The sequence below is a fragment of the Podarcis raffonei genome, chromosome 7 (genome assembly GCF_027172205.1).
Source record: "Podarcis raffonei isolate rPodRaf1 chromosome 7, rPodRaf1.pri, whole genome shotgun sequence".
NCBI classification, from domain to species: Eukaryota; Metazoa; Chordata; class Lepidosauria; order Squamata; family Lacertidae; genus Podarcis; species Podarcis raffonei.
The window spans coordinates 25,734,750-25,759,402 of NC_070608.1; the positions used below are offsets into that span (position 1 = coordinate 25,734,750).

General features: G+C 42.9%; 1 protein-coding gene across 2 annotated transcripts; it reads left to right on the top strand.

Moving 5' to 3' along the window:
• The first annotated feature begins 540 nt into the window (after positions 1-540).
• Positions 541-18,603, top strand: GEM (GTP binding protein overexpressed in skeletal muscle). 2 transcript variants are annotated; one of them, XM_053395655.1, is made up of 6 exons: positions 543-1,047; positions 4,271-4,505; positions 6,062-6,406; positions 12,417-12,493; positions 15,254-15,458; positions 17,074-18,603. In XM_053395655.1, exons 3-6 carry the CDS (start codon positions 6,076-6,078, stop codon positions 17,349-17,351), a joined length of 891 nt encoding a protein of 296 aa, XP_053251630.1. In that variant the 5' UTR covers positions 543-1,047; positions 4,271-4,505; positions 6,062-6,075; the 3' UTR covers positions 17,352-18,603. The 2 variants fall into 2 exon arrangements, with proteins under 2 accessions (XP_053251631.1, XP_053251630.1); XM_053395656.1 differs by lacking the exon at positions 12,417-12,493 and having other exon boundaries at positions 541-1,047.
• The last annotated feature ends 6,050 nt before the right edge of the window (positions 18,604-24,653 follow it).

The following is a 24,653-nucleotide window of genomic DNA, read 5'->3' on the forward strand; positions in this document are numbered from 1 at the left end:
TTAAACCAAAACCGTTCTTAAATCAAGGCGCACTTTCCCTAATGAGGCCTCCCACTGCCGGTGCCCTTCCACCATTCGGATTCCGTTCTTAGACCAAGGTAAAGTTCACAAACTGGGACACTACTTCCGTTTGTAAACAGGACTGTTCTTAAACCGAGGTACCACTGTATACGTGGGTCTCTTCAAGGCAACACACAGCGTTAACAGCAAGAGACTTTATTGAGCTAACACAGAACAAGACAACCAGGGCAAAGCAGCTGCTTATATACATTTCTGAAGGTCTGGGCCACGCCCACTCTCAACGTGATTGGCTGTCTAAAACCCTGAGCTTCAAATCGTAACTCAGAGCTTAGGAACCAATGCCAATAGCCCAAATCCTGATAATGCTATGTGATTGGATATTGTGTATCGAATCAGAATCCTCAGTCCAGACTCAAGCTTAGGTGAACACAGACCGCTGTATACATCACAGTCTCCACCTTTGCTGCTCTCAATAATAGGACAGGAAGATAATGATAATATCAGTGAATAAGTTTGAAAGCTGCTATATTAAATAATGAAGGGGAAAAAGAATTTTGAAGTTTGAAAGATAAGACTTTCAACTGAGAAGAGCTAAACACAGCGGTCTGGCTCTGTTTGGAACATGGCTATTGTTGCTTCTAGACACCATTGCCATTTATGCTTGCCAGGGCTCACTGGCAGAGGCAAATCCTTATCAGGAGCTGCAGCTTTTATAAGCCACTGGGAGCTCCTTGGAAGATGTACTAGGTATATTCATTGATGTATTTCTTTAAAAAAATCCTGCTTAGAAAATGACTCTCAGGAAACAGCTACTTGTGATCTGGCAGGAAGAGAATAATATAGTTTGGGGTTACGAATAGTAGCAGTCTGGTGTCAGAAGTTATGGGCGTGTGGACAGTAACTAGGAGACCAAAATATTTCCCTTCCTGTCTGAAACAGGGTCGGTCTACAAGTGGTGGCGTTTTTGAGGGCATTATCTCCAGTTTGATTGCAAGGGTAGATTACCCTCTCTGGGCCATGTCTGCGGTAAGCTTGTTTTTTTTTACTTTTGTGATCTTGACAAGAGTCGTTTAAAATGAATCAGGCGGTGTTTCCAAAGCGTTTGCTGTTATGGGAGTGATGTTATCTTCTCCAACTTTTGCTTTAAACTAACAAGATTGCCCAAAGCTTAAAGCTTGAGATTTGCCGCAAAATCAGATAAGTTCTGAGCTCCTCTGCTTTAGAAAAATTGCAAAATATATCAGGTGGTTATGTTAGTAAGCTTAACAATGCCTTTGGTCTCCTTCACACATTAATACCCTTGGCTATGTGGAATTGATAGCTCAGCACAGCCAGCCCACCTCCCTTTCGGTCTCCTCTGTCTTATGCAAGATAAAATACTGTACTACACACTCTCTGAGCCAGACAGGAGGCTGACATACCAGATGAACTTCTACTCTTGTAAATCATTTTTAATAAGCTTATAAAACCTTTGGTTTCCCCATCTGAGGTGGCACTAGGAGAACTCTATAGGGGAATTTTTATTATTATTCACGAGGCCCGAGTCTTGGGATCTGTTTCTTTCTTTTGTTGCTATGCATTTCTGAGATCATTTGACTCATTACTCAAGAGAGTGGGCTGTGTGTGCGTCTCTTGCTATGCGCAATTGTTGCTCTCGCTGTTCTTTGCTGTGCCACTCATTCCTGGCTCCTTTGGCGTAACTGAGTGGGAACGAAGCCAAGAGCGCTGGAGCTGCTGGCATTTATTGATCGCGTCCTTCATTAAAGTACTGGCTGTGTTCACCCCTTGTTCGGGAAAAGTGGTTCCTGGATTTCATGATGTATATGTGGGATTCTAACAAGGTGCTTGTGAATTCTACCAATGGACAAAATAACATTTTAAATAAAGGCACCCAATAGTCTGCCAGCCAGCAATCAAAATTCTGGAACCATTCTTTAGAACATTTGTGTTCTACAAGTGGGGCTTGTAACAAAATGTTGCAGCATGAAGTGCTCCTGTTAAGTGCTCCAGCCAATCAGGCATGTATTCTTCCAGGTTATTTCATTCTATTCCATTCCATTCTACTTAGTTTTATGTCCATCCATTGCCCTCCATACCTGCACATCAGCTAGTGAGCATTCCGTAATGATGATAATGGTGATAATTTACTTGGAGATCCTGTCTACATGTAAAGCAGACTGTCTGCCACTGAGCTACAACTCCCACTTTAACAGTCATGGCGTCCTCCAAAGAATCCTAGGAGCTGTATTTTGTCATATACCTACAGTTCCCAGAACCCTTAACAAAACAGTTCCCAGGCATCTTTGAGGAAGCCATGACTGTTAAAGTAGTATAAGAGTGCTTTAAATGCACAGATGCAACATGCGTGATCGTCCCGGCTCTTCTGATGAAAAGAGCAGGTTGCACTTCTTCTGAAGACTTAGAAACTGGGTACGCTTAAACAATAGGCAAAGAAACACAAACTCCAGATCAAGGTATTCCAACCACCCAGTCAGCCATGTGGTCTGCAGGCAATGGAGCAACCAATCACCTGCAAAGCTGGAAGTGACGCCGACTGCACAGTCAGCCAAAGAACCCAGTGTACTTTCAGTAACGTCCCATCTTAGCACTGTCTCTAAGCACGGCAGAAACAAATCAGCTGCCGAGGGATTTTCGAAAGCAAATGAACAGCACTGTTTAAACAAAGCAAGTGAGTTTGCAGCAAACCTATATTTGCAATAAGTAAAATGATGCAATTTTAATCAAATGAACATTTCAAAATCAGGGTGATAGAGTCGTGGCCTGTTTGTTGTGCCTGCCAATATACAGCTGTGGAGACCATTTGGGATATGGAACCAGGAAACCGATGTTCAGATTTAACTTTACCTTGCTGTCTGCAAGCATTTTTCTCCAGCACATCTGTTCTTTGTGGTTTGAATTGCTTTAATTGCTCCTCAGATGGCAGGTGAATACACTGTATTTTCTCCCCAATGGCATTTGGGCTAGGTGCTTAACAATGCAATCCTATGCATGTGTTCTCAGAAGTAAGCCCCACTTAGGTGGTGTTTATAGGATTGCAGCCTTAGTGGCTTTTAACTCTCTCAGTAAATTGGCATGACAAAGTTACATAGGTTTCATGTCAGATTATGGCTTCCCCCAAGGAATCCTGGGAACTGTAGTTTGATGAGGGTGCTAGGAATACCTGACTAGAGATCCCAAGCCCTGCTCATAAAGTAACAGGGAATGGTTTAAACCCATGGTGTGCATATACCCTTAATTAAGGACTTTCCAGATTGATTCCCACCCAGAAATAGTGACAAACACATACTGGCAAATGAAGGTTGTGGAATTAAAGTTGGTTGGGTGTTCTTGCTTACCGGACCCGCTCCCACCCACCCTCACCCCAAATTGGACTTTTTGCTATAAAGGAAGTGATGGGGAAATGCTTTAGAAAGTTTGGAATAACAACTGCTTGATATTACATTGTACAGTGGTACCTCGGGTTAAGAACTTAATTCGTTCTGGAGGTCTGTTCTTAACCTGAAACTGTTCTTAACCTGAAGCGCCACTTTAGCTAATGGGGCCTCCCGCTGCTGCTGCGCCGCCGCCACACGATTTCTGTTCTCATCCTGAAGCAAAGTTCTTAACCTGAGGTAATATTTCTGGGTTAGCGGAGTCTGTAACCTGAAGCGTATGTAACCCGAGGTACCACTGTATAGCCTACCTGTCAACAAATCAGAACGCAGGCCAAATAAAGAGCCGCTACTGTCAAATCTCCCCGCAAACTTTGTGTAAACAAATCAGGATGAAATCTTATTAAACAGGTTGTCCGGAAGCCACTTTGGTAGCATTTTCCTTTGTAACCTGTGGGCAGCAATGCAATTTATTCCTTTGTTGAAGGAGGAGGTTGCATTCTTCTATTCATCTAAGGGGGAAAGACTAAAATAACATTGTAGAAAAAGAGTAATTTTCAGTCTAGCATGGCCTTTAGGTCAGTTAAGACGTTTGCGACATTCCTGTGTTAATGCGTCCAAAGTGATTTTTGAGAATCGGTGGTATCACCAGCATTTTAGAGCAGAGCAAGAAGGAACTTATGGATGTCTTTCTCCCACTTTTTTTTTGCTTTGCTCTTGTGAAAAAGGTTCTGTACTTGCACCACTGGCATTATGTGCACAGACAGAATAAGTGACTGTATGCCTGCAAATAAATTGTTTCGTTAGCAATAGTAACTCTCTTTCTCTCTCTCTTCTGCATGCCTGCTTCCGTCCAGCTGGGGGCTGGCTGTCGGGCGGACAGGCCAACGACGTCACGGAAAAGCCCTGTCTCTGATCAGATGGGCTTAATATAAACCAGGTTTGCTGAGAAAGAATTAGAGAGGCAGCCCTTGGACAGAAGAAGGATTTCCAGTGGGAGAGTGGATCGGTGTTCAACACTCTCCTGAGAACTAGGGAGTGAGATTAACGGAGTCGCCTGTGGTTGGAACAGAGAGTAAAAACTGCAACAAGGTAGTGTTGACTTTAATGAGCATTGATTCAAATGCATTGCTTTAGCACTGCTGGCATGTGAGTAGATAGACAAAAATGTGCAAGTTGAAAGAGTGTTCAGAATTTGCGTCAGACCAAACTTTATTTCTTTGTTAGACTATTAAAGTAACAGCATAGTTAGCTGCACATTGTAACGAGACTGCTCTAAATGCATCAAAGGAAAGGAAAGGCGTCTTATTCTATCCCTTTTTAGAGAGCACAGTGTTAACTAGAGCCACAGAATAGTAGTAAATGTGTTCATATGTCACATATACAGAGATGAGCTTGATATCTGTTCACTATCATGTTTGGCTGGAAAAGTTTAAGTGACTAGTCAGTAAGGGAGAAAAGGAATAGTCTAAATTTGCATTGGATGCTGTTTCTCTGACCAGCATTCCTTTGCATCTCTCAACCCAAACAACAGGCAAGGCCAGATATAATAGCTTTGCAGGTTGCTGCAAAATGCATGAAAATGTGTGCACCTGAAATGTCATGGAGTGGAGTTTCCTTCTTTGCTGCATATTTCTGTTTTTAAATTGTTTGGAAGCCTCCTGAGGAAGTTCTCACGGAGCTTGTCTGAATGGCAAAACAAGTGCATTGCTTGAAAAAGAGTTGAACTTGTGAATGCTTCAGCATCTGAATTTTGGAAATGGCCTTCAACAACCTTTTGGGCAAGTCCTCTGTTTGTTAGCTGGAGAGAAGTGATGTGAACTGAGAAAACTCAAGCATAAGCTTGAATAAGCAAAATGTCTAACTAGCTGTCATGTTGGGAGCTGGAGAGCATCAAAGCAACTTTCCTAAAAATGGTAGCTGCAAATGAGAGTGGCCATCAGGAATTAACTCGCTGCATTGTACCGCCCACCACCACTCAACAGTCCTTCCTGCAAAGTGTAATTAAAAGCCATCTTTAGACAAGGGGAGAGCACCCAGCTTACTGCTCCAGAGATGAATTAGGGGCTCCCCAGTTTGACTGGACTTCTTGGGCAGTAAACTATGGTTACTTATTTGTAGTGTTCCCTCCTCCTAACTGACCCTTTAAGGGGCAGAAAAAAAGGAATTTAGGTATTTAGGAAAACCAAAGCAGGGGGGAGACCCAATGATGTAACTCACACCCTAGCCTCTGACACATCTATGAAGAAATGCCCTTTTGTATGGTGTAAAACCAAGTTTCTTGGTTGCTTTGGGTGTTTCCTCCCCAGATGCTGTAGTGCCATGAGAGGTGACCAATGCACTGATTCAGAGCATCAATCACACATGGACCACATGTCCACTTTTTAGATTGCTGCTAGTACATATGAATGTGCAAGGTTTGCAAAGTGGGAGAGTGCTGTTGTCATGTGCAAACAGCAAAAAGATCTCAGAATAAGAAATAATCTCAAGAGGTACTTCCTATTATCATCACTCCTAGCAGCACCATTGACACTTCCAGGTGCCAAGTATTTGCAGATCTCAAGAACTCACCTGTTCAGATATGGGACAGAGAAATTCAACGGTACATATAACACTTGTGATTTTACTGTTGTTGTTTCTTTAACCAGGGCTGGGGAAAGCCATGACTCTGAACAATGTCACGATGCGTCACAGCAGCAACACCTTACAATCGCAGCAGCAACGCTGGAGCATCCCAGCGGACGGGAGAAACCTGGTGGTCCAGAAAGACCCCCACGAGTGCAACCGACACAAAAGGTACACCGTCAACCCCGAAGAGTATTACCGAAGAAGCTGGTCGTCGGAGTCATCTGACTCTGTCATCTCCTCCGAGTCAGGAAACACTTACTACCGAGTGGTACTCATCGGGGAGCAAGGAGTTGGCAAGACAACCATTGCCAACATCTTTGCAGGTGTGCACGACAGCATGGACAGTGACTGCGAGGTGCTCGGAGGTAAGTCATTACATTCCACGCTGCAGAGGTTTATTTAAAGCCTCTTGTGTAAACGGCGATTAGCTCTGAGAACTTGGAGCTCCTGATATTGAGGCCGTGATTCCCTTGGCTCTTAGCCTCCAAGACGATTTTGGCACGTTGGGTGCCCAGTGATGTAGGGTGGAGATTACGGTGGAGATAGTGGAAGGAGATTCTCTGTTGTCAGTGCTTTAAATCTGGCCAAGTGCACATGAAGCAGGGTGGGGAACCTTTTCCCCATGGAAGGGCTGCTTCTGCTTTTGGGCAGCTTCCCATGGGCTGCAATGGGGCTGGTGGGTGGGGCACCAGAGACAAGAATGGGAGGAGGAACACTTTTATGCAGTAGTAGGCTGATTTTTGAACACAGCCCTCTCTGTCCGACCATCCAGGTCAGAAGCAAGCCACTATCAGAATTCAAAGAGGGAAAACACCCATGGAAGATGCAAAGCAGGTTTTGAGAGGGGTGGCCTGGAGGGATGGGGTGGGCAGGGAGAGTTTGAAGGGCCAGATAGAGATACTTGAAGGACTTCATTGGCCCCTGTTCCTGAGGTACCCCACTGTCTGCACAAAGGAAAGGAGATAGGGTTTATTACACCGCAAGAGAAATCAAATCTTCCACATATTTATTTATTTTTAAAACAAAAAATCCTGTCATTTCCACAAGATACTCAGGGCAGCTTCTCCCAATAGTGGTGGCTGTGGAGTCCATTTATCACTGGGCCTTTGGTTGTGCGAGTGCTCCCTGCTTCGAATCAGTGTGTGCCTTCTCCTCAAATATTCTCAATTACAAACCAGACTGACTTAAGTGACCAATGACTTTAACAAAGTTTACATGCTACAGATTAGACTGATATGCAAAGTAGGATTGTCACATACAGAAACACAACAGCTACAAGCTTAAGAAATGTTTTCTTAGGGCAGAAGTAAAGTTCCTATAAGTCACAGTTGATCCGACAAGAAATAAAGAAGAAAGAGGAAATGAGAAAATAAACGTAGCTTTACGAGATTAGTACTGGTCTTGATCTAAATTAACAACCCTGTTGCAATATTCCTACTGATATGACAACAGAGTTAGAAAATTAGCAAAATAAAGAGGTTGCATGAAGAGAAGTTTGAAGTTCAAAAGACTAACAACGGAATCCTATAGCTTTCATTCCCAGCTTGCAACATGGAGCCCACTCTCACATTTTCATTTTCTGAGTGGTTTTCAACTAAATATTATTCAGAGTAGACCCACTGAAATGAATACACCTAACTTAGTCATGTTCATTACTTTCACTGGGCCTGCAAAACTTGACTACAGTACTGCTCTTCGGGGTGGAATTAAACATGGCACTGTTTAGGGAAGTTTTTAATATTTAATGCTGTACAGTATTGTTTTTAACACTCGATTGGGAGCCGCCCAGAGTGGCTGGGGAAACTCAGCCAGATGGGCGGGGTATAAATAATAAAGAAGTATTATTATTATTATTATTATTATTATTATTATTATTATTATTAATGTTTCATCTACACAAGCATAGCAGCTTGCTACGTGGAACGATTCCCCACTCTCCTCCCTCCTGCACCTTGTGTTGGGGGCTCTCTGAATGCCCCCCCCAGCCAATATCGCAGGGGGAGGAGTGGAGGCAAAAAACAAACAGTCCTTGTACAGGGCTTCTGCTGATGGGGCAGGTGCTAGGTGAGTCCCACCCTTTATTATCCCTGGACAGTGCTAATAACACACATGATTAATTCCAAAATGTTGAATTCAAAGAGCATTTAGTAGTAATGATATTCATAGTAGCAGGCATTTGGGAGCAATGATATAGCATTGCTAGGAACTCATAGGGAGTTTCTTTTTATCGTCTCTCTATTACTCAGCAGTGATTGGTAGGGTGCCGCTGTGGGCTTTGTTATGTACTGAAATTCTCACCCTGGGCCAGCAAGGGAATACTGTAGATAGTTTTCACTCAGGTCCACATATGCAAATAAGGGATTGAAAGTGACGTTCAGTGATTGGATAGTTACAGAAAGTGGTTACTGTTGCATTGTAGTGGAGCTCTAGATAAGCAAGCTGGCTGAACCCTTCAGTTCAGTTCTGTTCTGGCCTGTGAATAAACAAGAGCTGTTTGAAGAATCGCTGTGTTGTCTGATATGTTCACCCACAACTTAACAGGCCTCATGGCCACTTTCCTTTCTATTGCCTTCTTTCACATCCCTCTCTATTGCCACTTGTCTGCCTGCTGTCTTTTCCTCTCTGCTCACTCTTCTCCTCACCTTCCCTTCACCTCCTCAGGCCTCTTTCAGGCTTTTCTTTCCCCTTCCCCTCTTCTACTTTATTTCACCTGATGCTGTTGCCTTTCTTAGAGGAGCGTGGTGGGGGAACCTCAGACCTGGTTCTCCAAGCCTCTCTGTTTGCCCTCAGGCCACCCACCACCCCCAAATGTGTTTTGAACTGGCTGTTTTTCTCACTCTCTTTGAGCATTTTTGCCTGGCTGGAATTGGTCCCTGAACTCTTAACAAAACCCTTGCTGTTGCTTCCCTGGATGGAGGATAGAGGGGGCTGTGTGTGTGTGTAAAATGTAGCCCACTGCACAAAGGTGAAATTTACATTTGTTGCACCATCTGCAAGAGGCAGATGAGCCACATTAGTGACCAAACACTTGCTTAAATAATTTTATTTTGCCTGCTGGACTTGTTTCAATTAATTGGCACTGAGATTCTGCCTTTCAACAAGGCTTGTGTGGCATCATATTTATACAGTGGTACCTCGGGTTAAGTACTTAATTCGTTCCGGAGGTCCGTTCTTAACCTGAAACTGTTCTTAACCTGAAGCACCACTTTAGCTAATGGGGCCTCCTGCTGCTGCACGATTTCTGTTCTCACCCTGAAGCAGAGTTCTTAACCTGAGGTAATATTTTTGGGTTAGCGGAGTCTGTAACCTGAAGCGTATGTAACTGTTATGTACTGAAGTTCTCACCCTGAGCCAGCAGGGGGATACTGTAGATAGTTTTCACTCAGGTCCACATATGCAAATAAGGGATTGAAAGTGACATTCAGTGATTGGATAGTTACAGAAAATGGTTACTGTTGCGTTTTAGTGGAGCTCTATATAAGCAGGCTGGCTGAACCCTTCAGTTCAGTTGTGTTCTGGCCTGTGAATAAACAAGAGCTGTTTGAAGAATCGCTGTGTCGTCTGATATGTTCACCCACAACTTAACAGTAACCTGAAGCATATTATGTATACCACTGTATACATAATAAAGAAACAAGAGAACATTACAAACACATCGGCTCCAGCAAGCGGACTGTTCCCATGAAGCATTGGCAGGGTTTGCTGCTGCTTTCACTGACAAGCTAACAGGAGATAAAGGCTGGAAATCCTCTTGTACGAGTCACACCATGGTGAGAGAGCTTGGTTGCTCTTTGCCAGAGGCTTTCCCCAGCAGGTCTTACTATGTGATTAAAAGGAGAGCCTCAGATATTAGTTATTCCTTGAGCTAATAGGCATTGGGCTGCTTTTGTTTACTATGAGGCAGGAGGGGAGACTGAAAGGGGAAGATGGAGAGATACACACACAACACCAGGATCCTCTACTTGAAGGTGATTCTCCATTTTGTGGTGGTATTGTGAAGGTTTTACTGGGTGCATTCTCTTGTCCTCATATATACTAATTTCAGTCTTCAGTGAGACAGGGCTCTAGCTCAGTGGTAGAGCATCTGCCTTCCATGCAGAAGGTCACGAGTTCAATCCCCAGCATCTCCAGTTAGGTCTAGGAGAGACCCTTGCCTGAAGCCCTAGAGAGCCACTGCTCATCAGTGTAGTCCATATGGAGCAAGATGGACCTATAATATAATAATAATATTTTTAAAATTTATTTATACTCCGCCCCAGCCACTCTAGGTGGGTTCCAATGCATATAAAAACACCAGCCGTTAATAGTAACAATCTGATCCAATATAAAAAGTCACAATAACTTTAAAATAAGCAACTTACATCAAACCAAGAAACATGCAAGAATCCATCAGAATCTAACAGCAAACAGCAAAATCAAACACAGGCAAATAATAATGAAACAGTTTGCACTTATCAACCACAATCAAAAAATTACTAATCTATATTCAATTAAAAAACCCCCAGCAAATCACAATGCATAAAATACCACCAAACATTCTAAACCATGTAAAATGATCAAATTGAGAAACAAGGCACACAACTGATATGGTCTGACTCAGTATAAGATAGCTTCCTATGTTCCTAGACTACTGTTGCTTACATAAGCAAAACTCAAGAGCGTCTCAACAACAGCCTGAAGGAAGGTGGACAAAAATGGGGGGGTGGGGGAATTGTGATAGACTCCTAGGGGGTGAAGGGAACATGAAAACAGTCTAAGGCTCAGTGACCATTGAGTACCAACACTGGTTGCGTACACCATGCATTTAAAATACACGACTTCCCCCAAAGTATCCTGGGAACTGTAGTTTGTTAAGGGGACTTGGAATCAGCACCCGTAGCAAACTGCAGTTCCCAGGATTCTTTGGGGAAGCCATGGCTGTTTGGATGCCATTTTAAATATACAGTGCAGATGGGGCCCCAACTTTCGAAAGGAAAAAAATGAAGAGAAAGGAATTAAGATTGCGGAGATGGGGGCAGGGAATCAATTTATCATATTGTCTGGGGAGCTTCTATAGACCAGCCCTGGGGCCTCTTAAATTCTCTGAATTATAGGTTGGCTTTAGTACATAATCCTTCCCCTAAAGATAGTGGGACATGGATCACAGATGAAAGAAACTTGCAGGAAATACATTGCTGTGTCTGGCGTTTTCGCACATTCATCATATTTAGCAAGAAGCACTAATGTAAGGAAGAGTTATTGCCGACTGAACATCCTACATGGGAACTGCTTGTCTCTTTTTGAAAAAAACGGCCAGCGTCCCTTTGCTTTCCACACACTTTTGCCCCAGGCAAAAGCTGCTTGCAGCGGCAATGCCTGTTCACCCATAAACTGAGTGAAAACAAATATTTTCCATTACTAAGCCTAGCTGGAGCCTTTGCGTCTGTCTGAAGCTCCCATGGGGTCAAACGTTCAGTATTTGGCTTATTTCTTCCAGTGGGTCGTCTTCTTCCTGCTCTTAATACTCTCCTTTGGGTAAAGATAACTTCAGAAGAGTGAATGTAATCGTTTGTCTTACCAGCTTCATGATGTCTACCAAGGAAATTATACGTCCATGTAGCTCATGGAAACTATAAGATCTTTGCCAGAAATTGTTATTTTAATGACAAATTGTTGGAAGATTTGCATCAGAACTGAAAGAACTATATACACCCCCCCAACACACAGCTATTTGCAAGTCTTAGAAGATGCAGTGGAAGGAACAAAGTTAATAAAAACATTTTTGGTCAGCAGTACTGCATTGTTGGTATAAATAGAATCACAGATTTGGTAAAAACCTTAAAGGTCTAGTCCAACCCCCTGCTGATGCAGGAAACCTACTGCTACAGCACCCCTGATAGGTTGCTATCCACACAGAAGCTACAAAGCAATTGATTTTTATCTGACCTTATACAAAGGCTGAATTTGGTTCCCAGATGGAAACAAACAAATCCTGATATATTTTTCATCATTGCAATAGAATCACAGGAGATCCAAAATAATAACTTGTTGTCAGAGCAAAATTATGTTGGCTCAAAAATATCTCAGCTGTTGAGTTTCAGAGAACGCTTTCCATTACGTTGTGTGGACAGGTATGGTTTGTCTGATGAAGAGTTCTCTGCAACCCCAAAGCCTGCACACTCTTACACCAGTTTAATTTGTTTAATTAATAATGAATGATGCCTTTGTTTTGGGATCAATATGATAACTGTTGTCAACTGTCATACAGTTGTAGGGTTGCTGCGAGATCCTAAATAGGAATCTTTTCTATAACAGCCTGTGACATTTCCAACAGCTTTCTCTCCAGCTTTCAAGAACATTTTTTTAAAAAATGACACTGTGTTGTTTTTCTTCTAGAAGATACCTATGAACGAACCTTGCTGGTAGATGGTGAAAGTGCAACTATCATACTAATTGACATGTGGGAGAACAAGGTAGGATGAAATATTCATTTTGCCATGCTGAATTTTTCAAACGTTGCTTTGGAAATTTGACTTTAAGGGATCTTAAAAAACAAGCAAACACCCAAATGTTAATCATTGCTAAATTGTAAGGCAAGGAGATGAATCATAATCAATAAGTTTGTTCTCTATCTTTATTTCATTTTTAAGCTTATAAATTCAACAACTGCTATGCTTGGGAATATATTATGATTACTATCATCATCATCATCATCATCATCATCAATTCTATACTGCTTTAATTCTTCAAGAAAAACAATCTCAAAGCGATTTACAGCCTACAAGAAAACATCAAATAACACAATCCAGAATAAAACATTACAGAAGAACGTCAACTATGAAGTGTATATTCAAAGCAGCATAATTAACAGGAAACTAAAACATTATCTTAAAGATTTCAAAATTAAAATCTAATCTAAAACTAAAACATTCTCTTAAAAGGTTTCAAAATAAAACATTACAAAGGAGGTCAATTACAGAATGAATATTTAATACAGCAAAAAACAAAACCCAAACCTATTTGAAACATTTCAAAAGAAAACATTACTAAAGAAGTCAAATATAATGCACATATAATTATCAAGAAACTTAAATATTCTCCTAAGCATAGAACATATCTGCTGCTGTTGCTACCAATCCTGCCAATGGTGGCGGCAGCTCAGGTTCAATGATTTGTGTCTGCACTATGCATAGCTGGCAATGTTTCCCTTTTTTAAAAGGAAATCCCCTTATTCCGAATAGGATTTCTCGAAAGAAAAGGGAAAAGTTGACACCTATGACACTATGAGACAGCCAAGATGATCTCTGGCCTCTTCAGCAGCCTCAGCTTTTGTAGCTGGAGTCAGTCAGCGCCCCACCCTCCCAGGCCAGGTGGGAAAAGGCCTGCAAGGCAGGGAGCAGGTATTCCAGGACTCACAGCCAATGTGTTCTCCAATATTGAGAAGCAAAACTTGAAAAAGTTTCAAGGGGCCTTTGTGATGATTAGAAGTCTCTGGGATGAGCTCTTACTTTGTGCAGGGAAAGGTTGAATAACAGCAGCTGGTGGGCTGGATCAATCATATTTGCCTGGTGCCTCAGAGTCCCATCAGTCTGTTCCATCCATATATGAGATCAGGCGGATGGTGGAAAAGAGACAGGGCCTTTTTGGTGGTGGTATAAGGACTATTCTTATATTTAATAGTAAACTGATATTGTTGTTTAAGGGTAGTTTAAGTAACCTGCATTTAATGATGTGTTCTTTATCACATTTTAGTACCGTTGATATCTAAGTAAGTCATACCGAGTGCACACCTATTGAATAGGTCCCACTTGTCCTCTGTTTTACTGTTGATTTCTTTAAATTGAGCAACATTTTACTGTTCTTTTATTATATTGCAATTTTGTGGAGCAGACATTACTACACATACACACCGTCGGAACCTGCTTTATAGTGAGTCATATGATAAACCACACGATAACCATTGATTTATTTAGCTCAGTATTAGCAGTGACTCTCCAGGGGGTCAACCAAACCTCTTAACCAGCCTTGCCTGGAGATGCGAGGGATTTTCTGTATGTAAGGCAGAAGCTCAACGACTGAGCAATGGCCTTTTGCAAACATACCCCATGGACATCCATTTACTTCTGTTGCATCTTTCGATGGATTCCCATTGTAAACTGCTTTGAGAGACGAGCAGAGTATAAATATAATAAATATAATAAATAAATACACTAAACCAAGAAGATAGCAGAGAAGATGTACATTCTGAATTTCTCCTTCTCCCCAACCCAGGTGCCATGCCTTCCTTTGCATCTGGTCTCCCCATGAGGTGCAAAGTGTTTTTCGCCATATCTCTGCATAAATACATCCAGCTACTGTTATGTTTGGAAGCAGAGAAAAGGGAGTAGGAATTGTTTTTTTTAAAAAAGCCTTGATGTTGAGATTCCATTTTGCTAGTTCTCTTCTCTCTCTTTGATCTCAAAGGGAAGCAAATTGGTTGGTTTTTTTTTACCAGTTCCTATAAAAATGCAAAGCATTTTCACACATTACACATATGTATAATATTATATGCACCCCACGTTTCCTAAAGTAACAGCACATAAACACACCCAACAGTGCATATAACATATAAAATACTTATGTATAAATGCTTATAAACTTATGCTGCAACAGCACAGCACTTTTTTATACATATTCAGTGTATAAATACCGTATTTTTCGCTCTATAACACGCACCCGACCATAACACGCATGTAGTTTTTAGAGGAGGAAAATCCGTAGGCATGCCACCCGTAGGCATTCCCTCCATAACACGCACAGACATTTCCCCTTACCTTTTAGGAGGAAAAAAGTGAGTGTTATGGTGCAAAAAATACGGTATATGGAGGGTTTGCATCTAATTTTGCATCTAATTAGTCAATTTTATATTGACAAATGCAAGAGCAGCTTAGACATAAGTGGGCACTTGGTGCTGCAAGAGACAGTCTGATGGTTTGAAATGGATCCCTCCTCCATCTCTCAAAGGATATATTGAAGGTCAAACGCAGAATTTAGATGCAGGCTTCAGCCACAAGTTAACCAATGACCACATAATGCAGCACTCATTCTGTAACCCTGAGCTACACATCAAAAGTAATGAAAACATGTTGTGGCAATATTTTGTTTGTTTCCTGTAGAGACGCAGGTCTTCCAGTTAAGACACCCAGTATTTGTTGACCCGCAATGCAATTATTTTATTATTATTATTTAAACAGGGTGAAAACGGATGGCTCCAAGATCACTGCATGCAGGTTGGGGATGCATATTTGATTGTCTATTCCATCACGGACCGTGCAAGCTTTGAGAGAGCATCTGAGCTCAGGATACAGCTCCGCAGGGCACGCCAGACAGAAGATATTCCCATTATTTTAGTGGGCAACAAAAGTGATCTCGTTAGGTGCCGGGAAGTCTCTGTTTCAGGTAGGAGCTACTAGATGTCAACTGGTAGTGCTGTTGCTTTGCTTCTATGCTTTTGACACTAACCCTGCTCAGAGGGTTTGTAATCTTAGATATGTCTATGCTACAAACAACATGTTCAGCTGTGTCTTTCTCCTGAGAAACCTTGGAAAATTTCATTCTGCATGGGAGATAGGACAAGGGCACAGCCACACCATATGTTTAGAACACACCCAACGCACACACTTAAAACCCCATGGATCCTGGGAACCACAGAGCTACAATTTGCAGTACCCTTAAGAAATGTACTGTGGCGCTGTGGTCTAAACCACAGAGCCTAGGGCTTGCTGATCAGAAGGTCGGCTGTTCGAATCCCCGCGACGGGGTGAGCTCCCGTTGTTCGGTCCCAGCTCCTGCCCACCTAGCAGTTCGAAAGCACATCAAAGTGCAAGTAGATAAATAGGTACCGCTCTGGCGGGAAGGTAAACGGTGTTTCCGTGTGTTGCTCTGGTTCACCAGAAGTGGCTTAGTCATCCTGGCCACATGACCCGGAAGCTGTCTCTGGACAAATGCCGGCTCCCTCAGCCCGTAGAGCGAGATGAGTGCTGCAACCCCAGAGTCGTCCGTGACTGGACCTAACGGTCAGGGGTACCTTTACCTTTACCTTTTAAGACATGATAGTTCTCAGGATTCTTTGGGGGAAGTCACCTGCTTTCAACATGCGTTGGATGTGCTTTAAATGCATGGTGTGGATCTTCTCAAATGTCAATGGTCTCACAAAACCTATAGCCATAAGGCTGGGATGGGAACCTGTCGCCCTTCAGATATTGATGGACTCCAGTGCCCATCAGCTCCAGCCAGCATAGTCAAGGATAATGGGAGTTGTAGTCCAGGAACATCGGGAGGGTCACAGGTTCCCCATCCTTGCCCTAAAGGTTTCTTGGGGAAATTTCATGGCAGCTAACTGAATTCAGATAAGCCCTGTTCATAGGTATAACATAAATACTCTTGGGGTTGGACAATGAGTAAACACTGAAGCAAGGGTTGGAATATAATTATTACCAAAAATTAGCCATGGAATAGGCTGTCTAAGGCAGTGGTAGAATCCCCATGATAGGATGCTTTCACAAAAGTGGTGGAGACAGGCTGGGGGCCTGGGATTTTCTGTTGTTCATTCAGCTCTCTTCTTCAAAGGCAAAAGGCAAATCTCTAGCAAAATTTCTAGCAAAATTTGAAATCTCAGAAGCCCAAAGTGTGGTGGCTGAAAAGGAGTTCCATTATTTAGATGGTGGAATCCAGTGCCACCATGGATGGTGGAAGCAGACAAGAAAAAATATTTAAATTCACTATATTTGCATAATTTATGCTTGCCTCTGAATTCAGCTTTTCCTGTCATAGACTGCTGGGGTAGAACTTTGATAACTTTTAGCACAGCAACCAATGTAGCCCTGATTATATGATACGCCGTCTTAAGGCAAAGGATTGGAGTGGGTGATTCTCTGGGTTGTTGTCAACACCAGCTCTTGTTTTTATGAATCTACCCCAGCTCATTGGCTCTTTGTCCATTGTTTAAAATAATGTGCAGTCACCTGAGCTCTCCAGCTAGTACAATGACAAATCCCCTTCAAATGTTTTGCAGAGGGCAGGGCCTGTGCTGTTGTGTTTGACTGCAAGTTCATTGAGACCTCGGCGGCCGTCCAGCACAATGTGAAGGAGCTGTTTGAAGGCATTGTGCGTCAAGTGCGGCTCAGGAGAGACAGCAAAGAGAAGAACGAAAGGAGGCTGGCATATCAGAAGCGGAGGGAAAGCATCCCCAAGAAAGCCAGGCGATTCTGGGGCAAAATTGTAGCCAAGAAGAACAAGAACATGGCCTTCAAACTTAAGTCCAAATCTTGCCACGATCTCTCTGTCCTTTAGGAACATTGGATCATCCTGAGCATTCTCTTTCCTGGACCTTCTTCAGCTCTCTTCTGAACAATAAACCAATCTATATTAGATTGGTCAACAAGAAATGCAAATCTGACTTGGACTCACAGTTGTGATTATTCTGATGAAATGTGCCAGCAATAAGGACAGCCTAATGCATGCAAGGATGAAGAAATGCCATTTATACTTTCCAGTTTATAGTTTAAGTGTGTGAGTGTGTTTGGGTTGGGGCGGGACAGAACTTTCGTCTTATAAACAATAACATTCCAAACTTACAATGAGACGTGTCCAAGGGGGGGATAAAACTGTTTCCCTTGTTGCCTTTTAGATAATAGTATAAGAAATTGGAAAGCATCGTTTATAAAACGGATGCCATCTTTTTGTTATTCTTTCTTACTAATTCTGTAAGCCAATGAAAAAGGCTTCCCACGAGATATGCCTTCTCCCTAATCAACCAGTTGACTTTCTTAAGTGCCCGCAGCTGAAAATCTTTGTTGGTTTGATATCATTTATCCCAATGAATAGAAAGATATCAACTGCAGTCAGATATTCAAGTGTTTGGTTAAATGGGAGCATTATTTACAGTGGGTTACATTGCCACAGAACACTATGGGAGATAAATGTGAATTTCACTAAATGGATACTTGTAGTTAGAATATTGGGGATATTAACTGCTAATGGCTGTAGCCCTAAAAACCACTTACCTAGGAGTAAGTCCCAGTGAGCTCAGTGAGGCTAACTACTGTGAAGGCATGTGCAGGGTTTCATGGTAACTGTATAATAAGTGTTGAAGTGTTTCCTTGATGCATCTGGAGCCATTCGATTCTCTTTAAAAACATAGGTATAGGAGAAAATTGTAATACAACTTTCTGTTGTGTTGCAACACAAAATTGTTTATATTGATAGAATAATTAGGAAACGTAAAATATAAAATCAAGTGCAAAATGCCAAGTTTTGGGAAAGAAAACCTCCTTTTCTAATAAACCACAAAGAGATTTTGTGCTGAAATCTCACGTTTGTATTATGCCATTGTAACTTTCTATTTATTGTCTTTCAACTATTTGCATTTTTAATGGGTGAACTGTTAGGAGTGGGAGGGTAGGGGGAGACATAGTGTTGAAATGTATTTATTAAGTGATTTCTTAAGAAAAACGATTTTATTACTGTTTTCTATATGATGTCTTTTGGACTATTTACATGCCTTGTAATAAATCAATAAAAGGTTTCACTGCCTTTGAACCTAGCAAGAAATCTCAAACTTGATTGAAGCTTAGCTCATACAAGAAAAGTTGCTGATTTGGTGTTACTTGTGAGAATGGGAAGAGAAATTAGATAGGTTCACATTTTGATGCGAAACAGCCTCATTCACAAATCAATGCATGAATTGAAAAACAGTTATTCTGTAAAAGTCACACTTCAGATTTTGCATTGCTGCTTCCCAATGGAAAAAAAATGCATTTAAAAAGGGCACAATGGGGAAAGGGGCATGCAAAAACGTATATATTAGTGAAAATAACATGAGCATATTAGGAAATGCATTTTATTGGGGACTGAAATTGGCTTCCATTACTTATGTGTTACTTTTTGTTTCCCCTTAAACTCCCCCTACTAGCACAGCTAGGAGGCAAGGTAAAGGTAAAGGACCCCTGGATGGTCAAGTCCAGTCAAGGGCGACTATGGGGTTGTGGCACTCATCTCGCTTTCAGGTCTGTCCTCAGACAGACAGCATGACTAAGCCGCTTCTGGCACAACAGAACACCGTGATGAGTACCAGACCAAAGGGAAACACTGTTTACCTTCCCGCTGGGAAGTACTTTCGAACGGCTAGGTTGGCAGGAGCTGGGACGCAGCAGCATTGCGGGGATTCAAACCTCCGACCTTCTGATTGGCAAGCCCAAGAGGCTCAGTGGTTTAGACCATAGCACCACCCACTTCCCACAGCTAAGAGGCATGCTAGACTGGATGGTTGCAGCCACTGCCATGTCTATTTTCCCTATTGCTTTGGGGGCTTACTCTCCTCCCCACCTCCATGTAGCAAAGCTACATCAGGATCCAGAGGCAATAAAGTTTTGCAGCATTACAAAATAGGGAAGTCATTGAGAGAAACCAGTGCTCGTATCAACCTTAGGAAAATGACAGCATGCCTCTTGAATTTGCACCTTAATCAATGAGTAAATATTGAGGTTGTGAGATATCGAGATTTGCTTTGCTAGGCAGCATTTATATTTTGCTTTGGAATGCAGTTTTAAGAAAGCGCTCGTGATAACTGACTTCCAAGTGCTGGTGATCTCTTAAGGAAGGAGCGATGTGTGATGGTTGTGGGAAAACCCGTATTTTCAACACAGGCCACACCAAACTGCTGTAGAGCAGGAGGTGGCCAGTATTGATCAGGTTGCAGGTAAGAAGTGTTTTAGAGGCCCTTCCACTACTTCTTGTATGGGAATATACAGAGCTGTCCTATGCTGAAGACATTGGTCCATCTAGCCAGTACTGTTTGGCATCAGGATTTCAGATACGAATCTGTCTCAGCCCTAGCTGGAAATGCATGTGATTCAAGCTGCAACCTTCTGCACACAAAGCAGTTGATCTACCACTGAGCTGCAGAACTTTCCTTACAGCCATCCCTCTGAGCCACTTTTCTAATAACACACTTTAGAGACTGGAAATGCCCTTGACGAGGTGAAAAACTGCTTGCAGGAGTGGCTCTATTTACGATACGATAATCTTTATTGTCATTGTCCCATACAGAACAATGAAATTGAAAAAAACCTACAAAAGACATTCAAAAACCAACAAGCCTGCTATCCCAGCTATACCAACCTGGTTAGCCCCCTAAAAACTCTGATACCCCATTTTTAAATACAATATACTCCCATAGAGACTCCTTACACTGCATTTAAAACTAAAATCGCATTTGGATAGGTGGCTAGTCCTAGTCTTATAACCCTGTACCTTCTTCCAGAAGGCAGAAGCTGAAAGAGATCATTTCCAGGGTGCGCACTGTCCTGTGCTATCTCTGTAGCTTTCTTATGCCACCTGGAAGCATAGATTTGATCCAAGGTGGGAAGAGTGTACCCAATTATTCTCTCCGCAGTCTTTACAACCCTGGACAGCATTGTTTTTCCCCTGACTGTGCAGCTCACAAACCACGCACACAGGCCATAAGTTAATACACTCTCAGCAGTACAATGGTAAAATGCCATCAACAGGTCCTTTGAGAGATTGTTTTTCCGGAGGATTCTTAGAAAATATAATATATTTATTTAAGGTTATTATTCATTTTAATATGTATATGCTGCCTTTTGGGCAAAAGAGGAGGAAGAAGAAGAGTTTGGATTTGATATCCCGCTTTATCACTACCCAAAGGAGTCTCAAAGCGGCTGACATTCTCCTTTCCCTTCCTCCCCCACAACAAACACTCTGTGAGGTGAGTGGGGCTGAGAGACTTCAGAGAAGTGTGACTGGCCCAAGGTCACCCAGCAGCTGCATGTGGAGGAGCGGAGACGCAAACCCGGTTCCCCAGATTACAAATCTACCGCTCTTAACCACTACACCATACTGGCTCCCCATTGCAATTAAAGCTGTTTCAATGCTAAAAACAATGGCTGTACGAAGTCTAGGTTGTAGTTCAGGGATGGGGAACTTCAGGTCCAGCAGCCAAACAGAGTTTCCAGTCCTCTCTGTATGGCCTGTGGGACTCTTACCAGGCCACACTCCTCACTAACCTTGGCAGGCTGGAATGTGTCTTTGAACTCTGATAGGCTTTTGGCTTGCCTGGATAGAAGAGGGAGGATGTATGGTGTGTAGAACTTAGCCTACTGTACAAAAAAATAAATCAGATTCATTGCTCTGCCCTCTGGCCTGGCAACCACTTGCATGTGGCCCCCATAAACCTCCCCAGAAGAGAATATGCCTCTCAGGCTGGAAAAAAGGGTTCCCCATCCCTGTTGCAGCTGGTCTCTCTCTAAAACCTGTTGCTGCAGTCCATTTCCGGAGAACCATTGACAATGGAAATCCTCTCAATCTTAGAATTTTCCTTAAACATTAAGGTTTTGTTCAAAAGCCCAGCCATGTATCTGTTTGGCCTTGTTTCTTAAAGAATCGTTCTGATAGCATGGGGGGGGGAGTTAACCCTCCTGAAGGGTTTTCTACAAAGAGATTGGAGAAGTAGATCGGAGATTTATTAAGCAGCCAATGGATTTGAAAAGGAAAGGATCAGAACTGGGTTTGGGTCAGATGATCCAGTGACTCAGCCTAACGTGCTTCGAGAGACATAAACATCAAGTTTCTGGGACAGAAACTAATAAGATAATTGCAATGTCATCTATAGAGATCTGGCAGTGGCTGTGGAATCTGTGAGTCATAGTCCTGACTGGATGACGGCAGTGATACTGAAATATATGCAGCCTCTGTATAAGGCAGGAAACAGGAGCATAGAAACCCATGATCATGTTAAAAGAAGAGCTGCCATAATAACTCTGTTTGGATAAGAGATTATTATCTATTAAACTTGTCAGATGCTATATCTTGCCCAAGGGAACCCAAAGCGACTTACAGTCCATTAGGCTAATAACATGAAATAAGAATAGTTAGAATATATTAATTTTTGGGAAGGGCTGCAGCTCAGTATTAGAGCATCTGCTTTGCATGTAGATGGCCCCCAGGTTCAACCTCCAGCACCTGCAGGTAAGGCTGGGGATGTCACCTGGATGTCACGCTGGAGAGCTACAGCCAGTTAGTATAAACTAAGCTGAGCATCTTAAAGACTACATCTTAAAAAGCAGAGACATCACCTTGCCAACAAAGGTCCGTATAGTTAAAGCTATGGTTTTCCCAGTAGTGATGTATGGAAGTGAGAGCTGGACCATAAAGAAGGCTGATCGCCGAAGAATTTATGCTTTTGAATTATGGTGCTGGAGGAGACTCTTGAGAGTCCCATGGACTGCAAGAAGATCAAACCTATCCATTCTGAAGGAAATCAGCCCTGAGTGCTCACTGGAAGGACAGATCCTGAAGCTGAGGCTCCAATACTTTGGCCACCTCATGAGAAGAGAAGACTCCTTGGAAAAGACCCTGATGTTGGGAAAGACGGAGGGCACAAGGAGAAGGGGACGACAGAGGACGAGATGGTTGGACAGTGTTCTCGAAGCTACCAGCATGAGTTTGACCAAACTGCGGGAGGCAGTGGAAGACAGGAGTGCCTGGCGTGCTCTGGTCCATGGGGTCACGAAGAGTCGGACACGACTAAATGACTAAACAACAACAACAAGCTGAGCTCAATAGACAGATGATCTGATGCAGTTTAAAGCAGCTTCTTATGCTCCTAAAAGTCCATTGGAAAAATTCTGGGTGCCTCCAGGTGGGATCATAGAATCATAGAGTTGGAAGGGACCATGAGGACCATCTAGTCCAACCCCCTGCAATGTAGGAATATGCAGCTATCCCATTCGGGGATTGAACCTGCAACCTTAGTGTTATCAGCCCCACACTTGAACCAATTGAGCTGGGTCATTGGGATATCTGCACTGTTTTAATTTGTGTAAGCCTTCTTGAGTCCCTGCCTGGGGGAAATGTGTGATGAGTACACGCAGCTCCTTATTTGTGCACCCACACTTCGGTGCAACAGGTGTGACCCGAGGTTGTCACTCTGTGAACAAAAGGAGCTGCCATTCTGTGAGCAAAAATCTCCTTCCGTTCCCAGACGGATTCCTTTGAATCCAATGAAAACAAACCATTGTTTCGTTTTTATTGACACATATGCTTTAATGCAAAGCTGAAATGTCTGTGGAAACCATCCTACAGGAAAGACTCTGTGGTTTTAGCATACCCTGCAAGCGTCCCGGAAAAACTGAGACACCCTGTTGTTTATTGCAAGAGAACGACAGACATTTTGGTTGCCGTGATCTCATGCGATTTCGCGGTGGGATTCCCCTCCCTGCCCAAAGTGTGGTGTGCCCCCCAAAAGTGCTTTTTATGGGGGGAGGGGAACCCATGGCACAAAATTGTGACCACAGCAACCGAAATAGCCACTGTGCTCTTGCGAAGATGACATCTGGCAATCTGGTGTCCTGGATTTTGGCTTCAAGGTGTTGGAGGGCATGGTTTTGGGGAGACAGCTCCTATTAGCACCAATGGGAGCTTCCCCCCCTAAGCCTTATAGTTGTGAGGGAGGGAGCATTTGTTGTCAAAGTCACCACTGGGATGTAGTAAACACTCCCTGTCCCATACACTGCAGTCCCACTTGAACTCTGCCCCTTATTGTCAAGGGCTGGGCAGAGAAGGATGAGTGGGGGAGACCATCTCCCCATCCTGACCCTTCCAGGGAAGAGGAAGGGGAAGACAGTATAGATTTACAACAGGGGTTTATGGGAGGTCACAGCTCAGAGGCAGTTGAGGGGGAAAGTTGGGATATAATGGGAGAGAAGGAGCAGGCAGAGCTGGAGCAGCAGCTGGCTGACACATTGTCACTAGAAAGCATTTCAGACCCACCATCTCCCAGACCCCGGCGAGCCTTAAAAGTAGGAGAACAAAGAGCTTAAAGGCAGAGGGCACTTAGTGGCACCCATAGAGGAGAAGGTGGTGATGATGATGAATGAGGAAGTGGGAGAGAAGGGGGGTGGAGATTCACTCGGGACAATGCCATTATCTAAGAGGCTGGGTTCTATAGCCTCTCTCTGTAAAGTTTGAAGTAAAAAAGGACTGTAAGAAACTTTTCCTTGACTTTATTCTTTCCTGGGCAACCAGCCGGGAGTCGCTGACAGCATCCTGATACCTATGCCTGTAATAAAATAAAACCACAGGTTTAGGAGCTCATCACCCACTTAAATACCAAATTGATCGCTGTGCTCTGTAGGTGAGGACCTCCTGAAGATACCATCACATCAGGAGTTTCATTCCATTCAGTAAAGAAATTGGGCCTTTAGTGTTGTGGCACCCACTCCTTGGAATGCCCTCTGACTGAAGCTTAGACAGGAGCCATTCTTTTTTGGCCCCTACGGAATTCCTTCCTCTTCCTACAAGCCTTTTAAAGTAAAGATCTTTCCCAACCTGCAGCTGTATTGGAATTGCTTTGAAGAGCTTTTAACTGTTTGTTCGCTTGCGTGTTTTCTGCCCTGCACACCTTTAGGAGGAAGAGCCAGCTATACCTTTAATAAACAAAATAAAATAATGTCTAGTTTGGCCCTGATGGCGCAAATCAGGTCATAAGCAAACATACAGAACTGGATATGGATAAATACACACACACACACCTTTGTTTGCCCTGCCAGCATCATGGCTTTCATAAAGAACTTG

What these genes read in the sequence shown, in the direction of transcription:
- GEM (XM_053395655.1), top strand. Translation starts at nt 6,076, where the DNA reads ATGACTCTGAACAATGTCACGATGCGTCACAGCAGCAACACCTTACAA. An exon ending in TGACTGCGAGGTGCTCGGAG is followed by an intron (nt 6,407 to 12,416) that starts GTAAGTCATTAC and finishes TTTTTCTTCTAG; the next exon opens with AAGATACCTATGAACGAACC. An exon ending in CCGGGAAGTCTCTGTTTCAG is followed by an intron (nt 15,459 to 17,073) that starts GTAGGAGCTACT and finishes AATGTTTTGCAG; the next exon opens with AGGGCAGGGCCTGTGCTGTT.